Here is a 15,048-nt window from a genome sequence, read left to right as displayed (position 1 = left end):
TCTGTGGATCTCCTGTATCTACAGAAAAACGATCGAATGCGCTCGGCCAGTACAGCAGGGTTAGTCTTTAGTTCATCCGGATATCCTTCTCTTCGGCGCCCCAGCGACCCTCTTGTTCTTGCGGGTAGCTGGGAGCCCGGGGCGTGCTGCGGGTAAACATCCAATATTGGACGCCCAGGTAGCAGTCGCAGATGCACTGGAACATACCGCATAGCTTGAACGCCCACGGGATGTCCTCCGTACTAAAGAAGAAGTAGCCCATCTTCATCGAGTCACCAATGAGCCAAGCGGCGAGAACGGATAGCCGGAAGCCCTTGCACGAGCCGGACCGGTGGTTGGCAAAGATCTGGGGAATGGGCAGAGTGGCCTCGACGGCGAGACCAACGCAACCCAGGAGACTGATGTAGGCATCGGATTCGGAGATGGGGGTGAGGTGAATGACGGTCAGCATCGCAACAAAGTAAGCGAGGAACATCCAGTACCTGGGAGCAAAAATGTCAGCCTCCAAAATTCGATACTAGGAAGCGCAAGGGCACACTTACGGTTTGATGGTCTTCCACTGCCAGAACTCATAGGGCCTGGAGAATCCACCGGAGCTGGCGCCGCTGAAGGGCGCATGCTCAATCCCGTTCTTCCCACCTGCTGAGGGCCTGTTGTCCAAGGCGACTTTGAGCAGGGTCATCTGTACAGCGATCATGACTATTGCCTGAGCCAGCAGGGCCTTGGAGTAGTACTCTCCAAACCAGTAATATACCCTGACGGACCGGGGTCAGTTGAATATGCGCCGTGCAAGCTCCCACGCATTGCTCAGAGAAATCTCACTTCAGGATCGAGGCAATTAGCATAATCAGCGGGATGTCTAACGAGAAACCCGCCGAGCTCCTCGACCGGTGGATGCTGAGGATCTGGTCGGCATAGGACGTGAGGGGGGAGGAGATGAGACTAGTTGGAGCCATCATGATTAGGAGGGGTCATTTCGATTGTTGTCCGAGGAAATCTGCGGATCTCCTTGATGCCTGGAACGTACAATACGGGCGCGCCATAGTCAATGGCCAGCTGAATCAGGTCCATGGTGTTCACGAAGATCCTCCGCGGAATCTAGCGATCCAACGCGAACGGTATTGGACAGAGGGTCAGATTAAGCGTATACCACGGGCTCGGGATGCTCGGCGCAGCAGAGATCGAGCTGGGAGACGCGCGACAAGACTAGGACGAAGGTTGGACGACAATGGAGCAGAGCAAAGAAACCTCCCTCGTCCACGCTGACGACGCATGCGGCTTTTTTTCCAGCCCGTCGCGGCTTATGTCAGCGTGTCGATCGGCGCCTAACTGAAGACTCGCGGTAGACGGTGAATGCCTGGATCATGTCGGACACTTGGTGTTCTCCGAGTAATGTCGAGCAGGACTGCTGAGTGGCGTTGAGACAGCGTCATATTGTCTGGGAGTTCTGGTGGTGGCCCCCATCTACCTCGGCATCCACTAGATAGGAGATCCGGGAGCCGCATGGCTGCTGGGCTTTCCATGCCGATATTTCTGCTGAAACCAACGCAAGGCCCGTGGCTGACCGAGTGCAATCCTGGCTGGCAATGATGGTCAAATATGCATCAATCCAAGTTACACAGGGTGTTGGGTTCCTGATGCTTCGTCACCATTGCAGTGTTTATATACCAGACAGATGATATACTTCTGTATGGAGATGGAAATCCATGGAGCTTGGCGATGCTATCGAGGAAGCTAACCAGGCGGTCCTGGACTACTTCAGGAAGAAGTATCGCGATTGCCTTGGCTAAAAGAGACATATCCAATTCCTACGAGACCGAGAGCGAAGAGATCTATATTCGGTGCACGACCGGGAGTTGGAGGATTGAGCGGTAGAAGAAGTGCCCAAGGAAATTATCCCATCCGCGTTATCTACGGTGAATTGATTTCGGTGTTTGTGCTTAACGTGTGGATGATGGCTCCAACGTCATATTTTGTCCTCGAGTGCCCGCGGCGTCAATATAGTTACCCTCTTCGGCTTCGAGGCTCCTGGATTTCACCCCCAGCCTTCTCCATTATTGAACGAGAGATCCTTTACAGAATGCCGCCACACACCACTTCCAACCGCAGTTTGGCATTCCCGTCAGAACTCCTGGAGAGACTTGACGCAGGATACCGCGATTCACCAGACTATGATCCTAGGGGAGTCGGACTCTACGTTTATGCCGTGATCCACGAATGTCGATATGTTTACTCGCCCAGTGAGTTTTCAGTTGCAGCAATTTGTCATGCGGCAGAAAAGGCAAATCAGGTTGCAATGGCGCTCTTCCGACGTGAATACCCCGATTTCTTCAGCGAGGGCTTCAAGTGGTACGAATGCATGTCTGCAAACGCTTCTGACTATGCGCTTGATAACTCGGTAGAGTGGGATGTGAGAGGCGACGAACTCTCCTTGACGGTTCATGAAGCTGGCGATGGAGACGAGTTTCAGATTTACGTGCAAGAGTTCATAATCCGGTGAGCGTCGACCGAAGGCCGATGTGGACTTTTCTCCCTCGGGTGGCTTTCGATGATTCAATATATGGACCAGCTGCTTTCATCCCTGCTAGTTGTTACTAGAGTCCGATACCACCCGCAGTCGAGCTCTCGAGACCACGATAGTTGGGGATATGAGTCAGATCAAAGCATTGGATTTCGCGCTATATCAATCCTTCCAAATCTAGTATGGCACATATATTTCATGATCAATAACGACAGTCAACCCCCGCATGATCAGAATTCTATCCGCCATGTCTTTCCAATACCTACATCCGGCTTCTTGACAACGGCATAAGATGCCTTGCCTCCCTGTTGCTCATAGTACTCCAGCGGAACAGAGTGGCCCACCGCAGCCCCCTCCTGGATGACAACCACAGTGCTCTTATCCTTCAACGCCTTAGGCGGGCCAACAATGATCACGCGCTCAACAGTGACACGCTCCATGGTTTTCAAGTATCCAGCGGTCTTAGGGCCCTTGCTACCGAGATCCACAGATGACAGAGCGGAATCGCGGAAGTGGAAGCCGCGGTGGATGTAGCCGCCGCGCTCGTAGTCAAATGTCTCGCCGTCGTCAACGTAAAGTGTGCCTTCGGCTTCTCCCTTCTTGTCCAGCGTGATAACCAAGGTGTAAGGGTCCCATCTCATGAGTGCACTGCTGCGACGAGGTCGGTCACGACGAGGGACAATATGGCCACCCTGAATTAAGAGAGGGATCTTGTCCTCGGGGGCGGGCACCGTGTGTCTCTTGCCTGCACCCTGGTAGACAGTGAAATCGAAGTAGTCATAGTACTTTTCATCGTCGGCGATATAGATGTCAGTGGTGAATGTGTTTTCTGTCACCACGGGCTTGGCGAGGAGGCCACTGGCGCCTAGGTACAGCTGGTCATCGATGGCAAAGCCCTGCTCATCATCAGGGAAGGCATAGTACTGGGGACGAACAATTGGCGTTCCGTTAACCGAGGCCTCGTGGAAGGCGGTGTACCACGTCGGCAGAAGCTGATACCGCAGGCGGATTGCCTGAGAGATGATGGTCCGATGAGGCTCACTGATCAGATACGGCTCACGGCGGCGCGTATCGATGTGGGCGTGAGCACGGAAGAAGGGATACCAAATACCCGCTTGGTACCACCGAGCCAGCAGGTCCTTGTCCGGGTTGTGGAAGAAACCACCGACGTCAGCACCAGCAAAGGGAAACCCGGCGATGCCATTGTTCAGAACCATTGGCAGGGAAGCAGCAAGGTGCTGCCAGGTGGCCTGGTTGTCTCCTGTCCACATGGCAGACATGCGCTGGGCTCCCGCGTAATATGAGCGAGTCAGAATGAATGGACGGCGTACTTCGCCCTTCTTGCGCTCCAACATCGCCTGGTAAGTGGCATTGACGAGAGTGATGCCGTTTACATTGTGGATATCACGGTGCTCCCAGTTACCATGATGGAGGTTATCCTTGGGCATGGTGGTTTCTGGTCCGTTGAAAACGGACGGCTCGTTCATGTCGTTCCAAATAAATAGATTGGGCATTGAGCCCTGGAAACGGTCGTACTTGTGAAGACTGTTCCACCATGGGAATGCAGCCGGGTTAAAGCAGTCGACCCAGTTTGACGAACCGGGCCAACACCATCCATCATATACATCGCCATCCTTGTTCAAGACGGCAAGGCCCTTGCTGTTGAGCTCCTTGGAGACGTAAAAGTCCTCCTTGTTCTTGATATGCGGATCGATGAGAACCACGAGCTTTCGCTCAGATGCATCAAGCTTCTCCTGCATGCCCTTGGGGTTAGGGAAGGTGAGTGGGTCCCACGTGAAGTACTTCCGGTCGTCAGTGTACTCCAAGTCGAGCCAGATCACATCGTAGGGAATCTGGTATTTATCGAACTTGGCGTCCACTTCTTTGACGTCCTCGTCGGTGACGTAATTCCAGCGGCATTGGTGATAAGCGATAGCGAAGTGCTGTGGCAGCTGGGTATACCCAGTGAGCTCACCATATGTCTTGCTGATGGCTTGTGGTGTGGGGCCAAGGAAAACAAATAGATCGATGCGGCCAGCCTCGGAGAACCAGTGCGTGTGGGTGTTGGTCTTTGAATTGGCTCCCATTGAAAGTGGATTTGAAGATGCGGACTTCTTGACAATATCGACCCAGGTCTCCGCAGCATTGAGCCAGAAGACTCCAACCGTAGAGTCTTTGCGGTGGGCCTGCATGAACGGAATTGAGCCATACAAGGTCATTGGACTGTTCAGCTCGTACTCGAACACATCGGCATTGTACATGCGGTATGGGTCTTCATGGTTTCCAGAACCACCTCTAAGAGATGGTTAGCAGCTGTGTAAAGAGGCTAGTGCTGATAGAGTCTGTACCTGGTCTCTTTCAGCGAGAGCGAGTCTGCGTGTTCAGGAATACCAAAGACATGGTTATAGCCAGGAAAGCTAATGTCCAATCCAACACTCTCCGGGCCACGAGGCTTGGAGTCTGTGTTGCCACCAAAGCTTTCCTCCCACCAGCTGCTTTCGTCCTCCGTGGGCTCTCCCTCCTGGTTCTCCACTTTGGGTCTCCAGTGCTCCATGTTCAAGAATCCTTGGTGATTCAGCTGAACATGGGTCTGGCCGTCCCTCAGGAATTCAATCTCAAAAGGAGCATGGCGAATCACAGCTTCGAACTTGGCGTCTGGCCCATACAGGACCCTGGTGAAGCCGGTCCCGGTTTGAGCATTGAGCGTGGCAGACTTACTCACTTCCAACCCACCAACGAGAACCCACTTCTCAGTCTCATCGTAACGCTTCTTGTTCGCCTTGCTGCCGTGTCGAATTTCGATATCGCCCTTCAAGCGCTTCTCCTCGTCGACGACCACGCGCGCCGCACCTGACTCTAGAAAAGACACAGTAATGGGGAGACGGACTTTTTCGTTGGTAGTGGTGGTTTTAATAATAACGCCAGTCAACTGGCCATCCTTGAAGTGAATAGTCGCTGGGTCTAATTCGTAGGGGGAATTCCAGGACGCGCCTTGGGCGGAGGCATTGTCGGCGAGGGCTCGGTTCCTTTTGCAGAAGCCAGACTGGTTGCATTTCTTGAAGTTCTCATGCTTCACGGTCACTGTTGACACAGTAAGAATTAGAGCCGGGCGCACTTCCGTCTATGGGAGAAGGGTTCTCACATCCGGGGACGACAATGCACCCGATAAGGACCACCAAGGAGAGTAGTAGGGTCCACAAGGACGCGGGCCGACTCCGGGCCATATCGAGCAGGATAGTACAATCAGAGAGCCTCAATCTCTGACTGAAAGCTATGTAGTGGGGAGGACGATCGCCTGCATTCGAAGGAGAGGGTGGGTAACTGCTGTCAACAAGGAAGCTCCAGGCTGGCCTGACGGTGGAGAGCTGGGGTAGGACACCTGAGGCTGCAGGGCAGCAAGGTGTCAAGGTGTCGAGGTGTCAAGGCAGCCCGCGGCCCCTCGTGCCCCACCAATGCTGCTGCAGGCAAAAAAAAAGGCTCACAGGTATTTATTCTCGCTCCTCCCCTCTCCCTCTTTCTGCCTCCCATCCCTTGCTGATCCTCCGATCTTCAATCCCCCCAATCCATCAAAATGTCCGACGAGCAGACGTAAGTTATGGCCTTTCTAGCCAATTCATTTTCTTCCCTCTATGCCGCCATAACCATGCCATCCTTCTACCCCTCATTTTCTGGCTGTGACGCTAATCAGCCTGCTCTAGTTTCATTGCCATCAAGCCCGACGGTGTCCAGGTACGAACATGACAATCTCGAGGCCGATTTCATGGCAAAGGATTGGCTCCGTCATCAATTGAGTTACGACCACTAACGCTACCCATCAGCGTGGACTCGTTGGCCCCATCATCTCTCGCTTCGAGAACCGTGGCTTCAAGCTCGTTGCCATGAAGCTCACCTCCCCCAGCCAGGAGCACCTCGAGAAGCACTACGCTGACCTGGCCACCAAGCCCTTCTTCAAGGGTCTCGTCGCCTGTGAGAACCCGCGCGAACCCGAATTTTGTCGTCAAGAGCCACTTTCGCTAACTTCTTACCAGACATGCTGAGCGGCCCCATCTGCGCTATGGTTTGGGAGGGCAAGGACGCCGTCAAGACCGGCCGCACCATCCTGGGTGCCACCAACCCCCTGGCCTCCGCCCCCGGTACCATCCGTGGTGACTACGCCCTCGACGTTGGCCGCAACGTCTGCCACGGCTCCGACAGCGTCGAGAACGCCAAGAAGGAGATTGCTCTCTGGTTCTCCCCCAGCGAGCTCATCAAGTGGAAGTCCGCTCAGTCCGCCTGGGTCTACGAGTCCTAAATTGCTCGTTCCCGAGTGCCTCAGCTTGACGAGTACCTGCGCTCAGCTGCTAGCAGCGTAGAATTGCGATAGCGGTAGAGAAGGTCCGAATGGCTATGAAAACCCCACCAATATACAAGATCATATGAATTACGTGTATGACGTTTCCTGGACAATATTTACAACAGTAGATATCCTCGACCCCGTCACCTTTTCCCATATAGCCTCTTGGCCACTTTGGTTGTCGGTGCGAGGATGGTTCTTGCGAACCACGGCGTAGCCCAGGCACTCATGGCGATCCGAACGGGTAGTAAAGCTTTGGTTATTGCGTACGCCGTCGCAAACTCGAGGACCAGCCGTACCCCAGCCCGTTCTTGTGCTGTAGGTTGTCTTGAGCTCGAAGCTTCATGTTCCGCGACAATGTTGACATCAGATTCATCGATCCAGCCTTTCTTCCTCAGCCAGCGTCCAAACCGCGCAGCTCCCTCGTCGAAAGCGTTGCTCTCACCAGACCCAGCCGATAGATCTGGCATCGACGCACCATAGTGAAAGGCAGCCACCAGTCCGAATAGTGGCACAATGGCGGTGATTTCGTGCAGGATTAAAAACGACGTTATGTGGGTTATCGGAGCTCCTAGTAAGGGGGTCGTGTAGGTGCGGAGAAAGCGAGGCAAGCGGTCATTGAATCGGTGTAGACGAGAGCGGGAGTCCTTTGGAGTTGATGGAGCTGGTCGTGATGGCTGTAAGGGTGTGGGGGGAGTAGAGAATGTTCGTCGCGACGCTGGTTGGAGCTGCGAAGCGTGGATGCGGAAGCGGCGCAGCAAGGTCGATGGCTGTGTCATGGCGATGACGGCGGCGGACTCGGATATGAACAGCGTTTCACGGGGAGCTCACGGCCAGCTCTGGCAATCCAGACCAGGACCTGACGTGTCCTACTGCCGTGCAATCTAGCTCAGTCGCAACGGCGCTTGTCGTCGATCCCGTCGAGTCTCGCATGGCGCTGAGTAATCGGGTCGATCGTGCCCAGCTTGATGTCTCCTAATTCTTATTTGTGATGCATCGTCATCTTTGAGCGGTAATTTAAGAATGACGAAAGACTAGACAACTTTAGCATCCAAAAAGACTACGATAAGCAAGTAAAAAGGTGGCTTAATGACGTGCGTCCCTGCAGCGTAGACCAAAATGCGGGTAGGCCACCGCTAGTCGATTTCCCGCGTCCGGTGCGACCTTTATCGGAGAATCCAATCCATGACGCTCCGCTTTTGCCCACTTCTCTTCTTTCCTCCCCATCCCATTGCCCACCAGCCCTCTCGCAATGGCGAAGAAAATTACAGAGAAGATCGCGGCACTGCCGCCAGATGCAAATTACTTCTCGTTGGAGTTCTTCCCTCCTAAGACCCGGATGGTGGGGTCACCCCGCGCCGATTCTTCAGTGTGAAATGAACCCATCTTGCTAATGACATGCCTGCTGCTGTAGGGTTTTGCCAACCTGTCCGCGCGTCTGGAGCGGATGGCTCAGGCACTGCGTCCGCTCTTCGTAACGGTTACCTGGGGTGCCGGCGGAAGCACAGCAGCCCGCTCCCTCGAGCTTGCGGAGGTCTGCCAGCGCCAGCTGCAGTTGACAACGGTGCTGCATCTGACGTGCACGAACATGAGCCGCGCATTGGTAGACATGGCGTTGGAGGAGGCTAAGGTTCTTGGTATTCGCAATATCCTGGCGCTTCGTGGTGACCCTCCCCGCAGTGAGGAATACAACATGCATGGAGAGGACGACAGCAACAAAGACTTTACATTCGCCGTGGATCTCGTGCGATATATTCGCCAGCAACATGGCGACTATTTCTGCATTGGTGTTGCCGCATACCCAGAGGGCCACCCGGCCGACACTTTCCAGGAAGTTCAGGATCCTGTGCGCGACCTGCCCTATCTGATTGAGAAGACACAAGCGGGCGCGGATTTCATCATGACCCAGCTCACCTACGACCTGGATGCTTATCAAAAATTTGAGAACCTGCTTCGCAACCATGAATCCGGCATTTTCAAGACGATTCCCATTATCCCCGGCCTGATGCCTATTCACAGCTACAAGATTCTCACTCGCGTGACGAAGCTGAGTCATGTGAAAATCCCAGATCCGATCGCTAAGCGAATGGATGAACTAAAGCACGATGATGACGCTGTAAAGCGCGCAGGCGTGGATATAGTGAGTGATATTGTGGGAGGTATTCGAGAGCTGAAATCCCCGGGCCCGCGAGGTTTCCACTTCTACACCCTGAATTTGGAGAAGACCGTGTCATTTATTCTTGAGCGATGCGACATGATCCCGCCCTACTCAGATATCCAAGATGATTCTGCAGTAGCCGATGTCGACACAACGCTAAGCATCGATGATGTGCCGGCTCGTTCGTCAGCGAGGCGCCGAGCCTCTTCTATCAACTCACAGCCGCATAACCGTGTCATCGTGGACAAAATCTCTGCAAAGGGCTCGTCTCAAGACTCGGTTCATGAGGCCACCGCAGACAGTGCTGGTTTGCCCGCAATGCCTCCCAGTCGCAGCACAACCCTTCAGATCTCTGAGGGTCTCGGTGCACTCGGCAGAGAGGCCACATGGGATGACTTCCCCAACGGTCGATGGGGTGATGCACGTTCTCCGGCCTTTGGTGAGATTGATGGCTATGGACCTTCGCTCCATGTCACCTCGGCAGTCGCCCGCCGGATCTGGGGTCATCCCGTTGAGCATTCCGACATCAACACTCTTTTCCGACGTCATGTCTCTGGGGAATTGTACATGGTTCCCTGGTCAGAAGGTGGTGCCGAGGAGGGTACCGGTGGCCTGAATCCAGAGACAGAACTCATTCGCCCGGAACTGCTCAAGCTCATCGACGGCCGCGGCTGGTGGACACTGGCCTCCCAGCCTGCCGTTAACGGCGTCCGCAGCGATCACCATATCTTTGGCTGGGGTCCGCCGCGAGAGGGCTTTGTGTTCCAGAAGCCTTTCGTGGAGTTTTTCTGCCCAAGCAAAGATTATGAAACCATTCTCAAGCCACTTTTTGAGAAGCACGGCCACGAAAACCTGACATGGTTCGCCGCTAATGTGACGGGTGCCTTCGAGTCCTCGCTCCCCTCACAGCCAGCGGACGTTGAGCTAGATGATCTCAACAGCAACCCTGAAAGCGTGAACGCAGTCACATGGGGCGTCTTCCGTGGAAAGGAAATTGTCACCCCGACAATCATCGAGGAGGTTAGCTTCCGCGCCTGGGGCGAGGAGGCCTTCCGTATCTGGGATGAATGGCGCCGCATCTACCCGCTTGGCTCTGCTACCGAGCGCTTCCTGAACTCTGCCAAGAATGATGCCTGGCTTGTTTGTGTGGTCGGGCAGCAATTCGGCGCCGGCACTAAACAAGGCTCAAAGGAGGAAGATGATGAAGTCAAGTGGATGTGGCGAGTGTTGGCAGGCGAGGTTTAGGACTAAGCCTGAGAAACCCCACAGTTACGCCTCTTGGATATACCCCGATTGACCTTCTCATTCTGCTTTCTCTTGGACACTGACAAGAATGAAATGGTTACGCATACAAGAAAGATTGATGGTATCACGAGATATGGGATCCTGTACAGTACGCTTCAGCTCGTGCAAGTGATGGGATGACTATGAAATCATACGACACTCTATCGAGGTATCGTAGCACTGCATCGTTTCCACACATTTGGAGTTGTGCTTTTTTCCAATAGACTGTAATTCGGTTTCAAAATTTCAAAGCTCTCATACATGTTGTGGAGATAGCCAAATAGACGCCAAGACTCAAAATGCTTCTATAAACAGCGCTACGCTTCAGTATGCGATACTTTAGGCTCACTAATCCAGCGATAACAGCAAGCCAGCCTTTGATCATAATCTATCCGCAAAGCCGTGTTTCTCGAGGCCTTCTGCATCGGTATCAGGCGTGGCGACTGAGGACTGAGATTCGACATATTTTTGCACAGCATCGTCCAGACGACCGTACGCACGGGGCATACGACGGGGCTGGTAAGCACCCGCAGCCGGCAGCTGGTAACCTCGTAACCTGAAGCATTGTTATTAGGATGCATGGTATATTTTCCTACGCAAAGGACGTACCTAGGTCCCTCGCCTGTTTGCTTGGGTAGCGTCGAGGCGTAGGTGCGGTTGAATGCCTGGACATCATGCTCAAAGGTGTCGCGTTGAATACTTTCTCGTACCCCAGCGAAGAAAAGGTCCAAGACGTGGTGATTATGGATTTGAAGGAGAGCCCACGCCGTCATTTCCTTGGCGGACAGCAGGTGGTTGAAATACGCGCGGTGATGCTTCCGACAGGCATAGCATGCGCAACCCTCCCGTAGTGGCGAGAGATCTGTGGCGTATTCCGATGACCAGAGATCGATGCCCAGAGCCTGTGGTTCGCCATCCTGCTGCTGTAGATTAGACGGCGCAGGGAAGGAGAAGTCCAAGGCGATCCCAGCATCGGACGACAGACCCACAAAGGGGACGGTCAGAAGATCAGCTCCCAGAGAGACCTCGCGAAGCAGCTCATGGGGACTGGAAGGCTCACTGAGCAGCAGTCGAGGCAAGTTGCCCAGCGCCTCTGGAATGAAACCCAAAGAACCAGACTCATATAGCGCCAGGCCGGAAAGCAGATCCCAGAACTCGGTCTCCAAGTCATCCAAGTATAAAGACTGTTCCGCATTATCCAGCGGCAAAACCGGAGCAAAATATGCTGCTTGCGATCTCTCTTCTGTCCCTGCCGCCCCATACAGCTTCTCCAGCGCATCGCGGGTAAACGCATGCGTCCGATCTACCATCTTTCCCCGCCTCTTGACGCCCGGCGGCTTGCCCAGAACAAGATCGGCCAGACCAATGGCAATATCTGGCTTGAGCTTTTGCACTGCCTCCACATAGTGCTCGGCGGGGAGCTGCCGAAAGCCTATGGAGGTCAAGATCGCAATCGAGGTCTCGGTATTTGTGGGCGGGCATGGGATGGCAGGGAATCGACGCGGACCAAGGATCAAGGGCATGTCGCTCGGAGCACAAATGAACCGCCTCAGAGGCGACTCGTTCTTTTCCACGGGAATATTATATAGCGGGGCAGGGTGTTTCTTCTCGATGACTGTGAATATCTCAGCCCCAGAGGGCACAGTGTTAGTCAATACAACCCAGGGCCCAGGGCCACGATCTCGGGAATAGTATGAACTCACAGTCCTCGAGTCCAGCATATAGACTATTAAATGCAGTCTCCTTCCGTACCACATCGTGCGCGATATGCGACACAGCGCCCCGCGTCGTGAGCGGGATGTGATGCGGCGTGGAAATCGTCTTGCGGCCGGCGAGCGCCAATGTGCCGACTCGCGGCGCCAGTACAGGTGCTGCAGGACCTAGGACACTGAAGGTCATCGTAGAGGCTGGTGACGCGTCGGGGTCCATGGTGGTTGTGATCATTAGGAGCCCATGCTGGCGTGGGCTGAGTGGGATCTGGACATCTTATCGGGCGGCAGAAAAAAGAGGCTCCGGCTAAGCCAGGGACCGATCATCTTTCCATATGCACTGACGGTCTGCCATACTCAGTGCGACGGGTTCCAGAACTGATTCGCGCGAGCCCATCGAGTTAATTCATTCTACTTTCTCCGATTTCTTATCGTTTGTTCATATCCAATCTGATTCCCGGCATGACAGGCTCGTCCGAGCATGCGCCGACGCGACGCGGAGCGCTCATTGTGGTCGAAGGGCTCGACCGTGCGGGCAAGTCGAGCCAATGTGAAATGCTACGAGATTACTTGGAGCAGCGAGGACATGCAGTCAAATATATCCGATTCCCAGGTATCTGGCCATCACCGATCGAGTGCTAGGGCCATTTTTCTGATTCTTGGGCAGACAGGACCACGTCCATCGGGAAGCTCATAGATAGCTATTTACGCGGTTCAGTCAATCAAGACGACCATTCCATCCACCTCCTATTTTCAGCGAACCGCTGGGAAATCGCAAAGAATATCGAAGAAGACATCGCGCGGGGCACCACTGTTATCGTGGACCGATACTCATATTCCGGTGCGGTATACTCAGCCGCCAAAGCCAATCCCACGCTATCACTCGAATGGGCATGGCAGCCGGAAATTGGCTTGCCACAACCAGACCTATGTCTGTTCCTCAGCGTCTCCGCCGAGCAGGCTGCGAAGCGCGGGGGATTCGGTGCGGAGCGATATGAAAATGAGGCAATGCAGAGGCGTGTCCGCGAGCTCTTTCGCGCCCTTTTCGAGCGACAGCAGGACATTTGTATCGTCGATGCTGGAAGGTCAGTGGAGGAAGTCTCACAGGGCATTCAAACCGCTGTTTCGGGATGCCTCGCACGCCTGGATGCGATTGGATCCCTGAGGAAATTGGGACCACTTGCCAATTAGCCCATAAATTGATATATTCTCGTAAAATTCGAGGTCTTGGAACCAGCCACGTATCATTCCACAAGTTCTGCATCGTCCCATTCGCTATCTTCAATGACCATTTCCAGTCTGGACGTCGGCTGAGGAGATCGACTCCGCTGTCGGTCCCCGTAGTCTGCGTCTGACTCCAGATCTACGGTCTCTAACCAATCGTCATCTAACTGGGGGTCATCATGTTGCAGGGAGCATGTCATGTCTTCCGCTCGCTTGGATGGACTAGTGCTCAGAGGTTCCGTCGACGATAATCGCGCTCGCGCTGCAATCGTTTTGCTCTTCTTGCTTGTTGGCGACTCAGCGGCATCCTTCCGATGACGCTTTTCTTTCCTTCGCAGAATGGTTCGAACCTCCTTATCAGCGCGATTGCGAAGAGTCATTTCTCGCATCATGACTGCCCATGACACAACTTCTTTGCACGTTGGGCAAGTTCCTTCTGTTGGAACGAGGTTGTCGTTTTTGCGGCCGGCCTCAAGGAACGTTGTAGACAAACAGCATAAATGATTTGCGCCGCGGCAAAGCGGACGAGAACACACCACTATTTGTTGAAGATCTGGAGCAACTGGCGCCTGGCATATTTCGCATCGTAGATCATCCACATCATCCAAGAGAAACATTGACTTCTCCAAGTAGCTTTCAAGGTTAGTATAATCAACCGATAGGTTCTGGATGCTGCCTACAGCATCCTTCTCGCGGCCTTGCTTGGGGCAGTCCCCATCCAAGATGATCTTGCTGTCAGGAAGGCTCGTATCGACCCGCTCATTCCAGAGTCTCCAGACGCGGTAGACATCTGCGCTGAAAAAACGCACGCGCAACGGCCAGGCAGCAAAATAGGTTGAACGAAGTAGCGAATGCAGGTCTTCGAGATGCGCTTTCAAGGATCTTCGGGAACCCGAGGCACGGGGTTTGGTCTTCTTCGTTTTCGGGCTTCCAACAGCCTTGGATTGAGAAGCGCGCATCGCGTCGCTATCTAATTCAATATGCCGTGACCTGTCCGGGTGCTGCCAGGCCCATCTTTCCGCTGTAAGCACATGCTCAGCCGAATTGTGGAAATCACGTAGCCAACTTACTCGAATTGTAGGGCCCCGACGCGGCTCATAAAGCCTTCCACCACGAGGACCATCTCCCAGGGCCGCAATTTATCACGGGCGGTGCGTTTGGCGCCACCTTTTGCAGTTCCATTGTGCTGCGGGAGTCGTCTGATCGGGTTCGGGGTGGACCCGATATAGAGGGAGGCGTGGCGGACGGTTGAGCGGAGCAGATAAGAGCAGTAATAGGCCGGGATCGGCCGAGGCTCGTCCTGCACCTCCATTATGGCCGGGCAGCATCGAGCGATTTCCCAAGTTTGGGGCGTCGGCCGTTTGTTCGCATTGGCACCTCGGACGGGAGAGCGCTATCGCGGAACCCGAGTAAACATGGGATCACATGACACGCTCCGAACCAGTTCGGAGATGGGAAGGATTCATGTGGAATGCGATGTCAGGTACAGAGAGATGGCTATGTTTCTCTTTTCTTCCGGGGTGCAAGGTAAGGTCAACAGTGATGTTGATTCTAAAGGAATCAGCAGCCACCCGGGCTCTAGTAAGGTTGATTGGACTGGAGCCGCTGCTGGGCGGATCTCGTCGATCTACTGTAGCTTGATGAGACGTCAGCGCTCACGACTTACTTTAACTACCTAACTCAGTCGTCAATATGGTTATCAACCGCAACGAGGTTTCTGATTGTCTGACTAACCGAGGGGAATATTCATGTCCACGGGTGCAATAGGCTTGAACCTTGGGCTGTCCAACACATTGTGACCGACAGTCTATCGATTCCC

At 54.0% G+C, this 15,048-nt stretch overlaps 9 protein-coding genes across 9 annotated transcripts; 4 read left to right on the top strand and 5 right to left on the bottom strand.

The window, feature by feature from the left end:
* Nucleotides 1-67: 67 nt before the first annotated feature.
* On the bottom strand, nucleotides 68-1,071 carry N7459_008224 (PQ-loop repeat-containing protein; the record flags this gene model as incomplete). The annotated part of the gene is made up of 4 exons (XM_056947392.1): nucleotides 68-482; nucleotides 543-755; nucleotides 823-942; nucleotides 1,028-1,071. 4 exons carry the CDS (start codon nucleotides 1,069-1,071, stop codon nucleotides 68-70), a joined length of 792 nt encoding a protein of 263 aa, XP_056796902.1.
* A 1,009-nt stretch (nucleotides 1,072-2,080) lies between these two features.
* On the top strand, nucleotides 2,081-2,500 carry N7459_008223 (uncharacterized protein; the record flags this gene model as incomplete). The annotated part of the gene is made up of 1 exon (XM_056947391.1): nucleotides 2,081-2,500. The coding sequence occupies one exon, from the start codon at nucleotides 2,081-2,083 to the stop codon at nucleotides 2,498-2,500; it is 420 nt and encodes a 139-aa protein (XP_056796901.1).
* A 251-nt stretch (nucleotides 2,501-2,751) lies between these two features.
* N7459_008222 (glucan 1,3-alpha-glucosidase ROT2) lies at nucleotides 2,752-5,745 on the bottom strand (the record flags this gene model as incomplete). Its single annotated transcript, XM_056947390.1, has 3 exons — nucleotides 2,752-4,816; nucleotides 4,870-5,602; nucleotides 5,664-5,745. 3 exons carry the CDS (start codon nucleotides 5,743-5,745, stop codon nucleotides 2,752-2,754), a joined length of 2,880 nt encoding a protein of 959 aa, XP_056796900.1.
* Nucleotides 5,746-6,092: 347 nt separating this feature from the next.
* N7459_008221 (uncharacterized protein) lies at nucleotides 6,093-6,812 on the top strand (the record flags this gene model as incomplete). The annotated part of the gene is made up of 4 exons (XM_056947389.1): nucleotides 6,093-6,109; nucleotides 6,220-6,250; nucleotides 6,340-6,487; nucleotides 6,550-6,812. 4 exons carry the CDS (start codon nucleotides 6,093-6,095, stop codon nucleotides 6,810-6,812), a joined length of 459 nt encoding a protein of 152 aa, XP_056796899.1.
* A 185-nt stretch (nucleotides 6,813-6,997) lies between these two features.
* Nucleotides 6,998-7,633, bottom strand: N7459_008220 (uncharacterized protein; the record flags this gene model as incomplete). Its single annotated transcript, XM_056947388.1, has 1 exon — nucleotides 6,998-7,633. One exon carries the CDS (start codon nucleotides 7,631-7,633, stop codon nucleotides 6,998-7,000), a length of 636 nt encoding a protein of 211 aa, XP_056796898.1.
* A 473-nt stretch (nucleotides 7,634-8,106) lies between these two features.
* Nucleotides 8,107-10,257, top strand: N7459_008219 (methylenetetrahydrofolate reductase (NAD(P)H) MET12; the record flags this gene model as incomplete). Its single annotated transcript, XM_056947387.1, has 2 exons — nucleotides 8,107-8,223; nucleotides 8,269-10,257. The coding sequence occupies 2 exons, from the start codon at nucleotides 8,107-8,109 to the stop codon at nucleotides 10,255-10,257; spliced, it is 2,106 nt and encodes a 701-aa protein (XP_056796897.1).
* A 420-nt stretch (nucleotides 10,258-10,677) lies between these two features.
* On the bottom strand, nucleotides 10,678-12,225 carry N7459_008218 (tRNA-ribosyltransferase family protein; the record flags this gene model as incomplete). Its single annotated transcript, XM_056947386.1, has 3 exons — nucleotides 10,678-10,852; nucleotides 10,906-11,911; nucleotides 12,000-12,225. The coding sequence occupies 3 exons, from the start codon at nucleotides 12,223-12,225 to the stop codon at nucleotides 10,678-10,680; spliced, it is 1,407 nt and encodes a 468-aa protein (XP_056796896.1).
* A 242-nt stretch (nucleotides 12,226-12,467) lies between these two features.
* Nucleotides 12,468-13,196, top strand: N7459_008217 (bifunctional thymidylate/uridylate kinase; the record flags this gene model as incomplete). The annotated part of the gene is made up of 2 exons (XM_056947385.1): nucleotides 12,468-12,618; nucleotides 12,673-13,196. 2 exons carry the CDS (start codon nucleotides 12,468-12,470, stop codon nucleotides 13,194-13,196), a joined length of 675 nt encoding a protein of 224 aa, XP_056796895.1.
* A 53-nt stretch (nucleotides 13,197-13,249) lies between these two features.
* On the bottom strand, nucleotides 13,250-14,541 carry N7459_008216 (structure-specific endonuclease subunit SLX1; the record flags this gene model as incomplete). The annotated part of the gene is made up of 2 exons (XM_056947384.1): nucleotides 13,250-14,243; nucleotides 14,300-14,541. 2 exons carry the CDS (start codon nucleotides 14,539-14,541, stop codon nucleotides 13,250-13,252), a joined length of 1,236 nt encoding a protein of 411 aa, XP_056796894.1.
* Between the last annotated feature and the right edge of the window lie 507 nt (nucleotides 14,542-15,048).

Source organism: Penicillium hispanicum (genome assembly GCF_028827665.1).
Source record: "Penicillium hispanicum strain IBT 35686 chromosome Unknown utg000007l_segment0_segment0, whole genome shotgun sequence".
NCBI lineage: Eukaryota > Fungi > Ascomycota > Eurotiomycetes > Eurotiales > Aspergillaceae > Penicillium > Penicillium hispanicum.
Note: the sequence above shows the minus strand (reverse complement) of the source record. Positions and strands in the feature narration are given on the sequence as shown.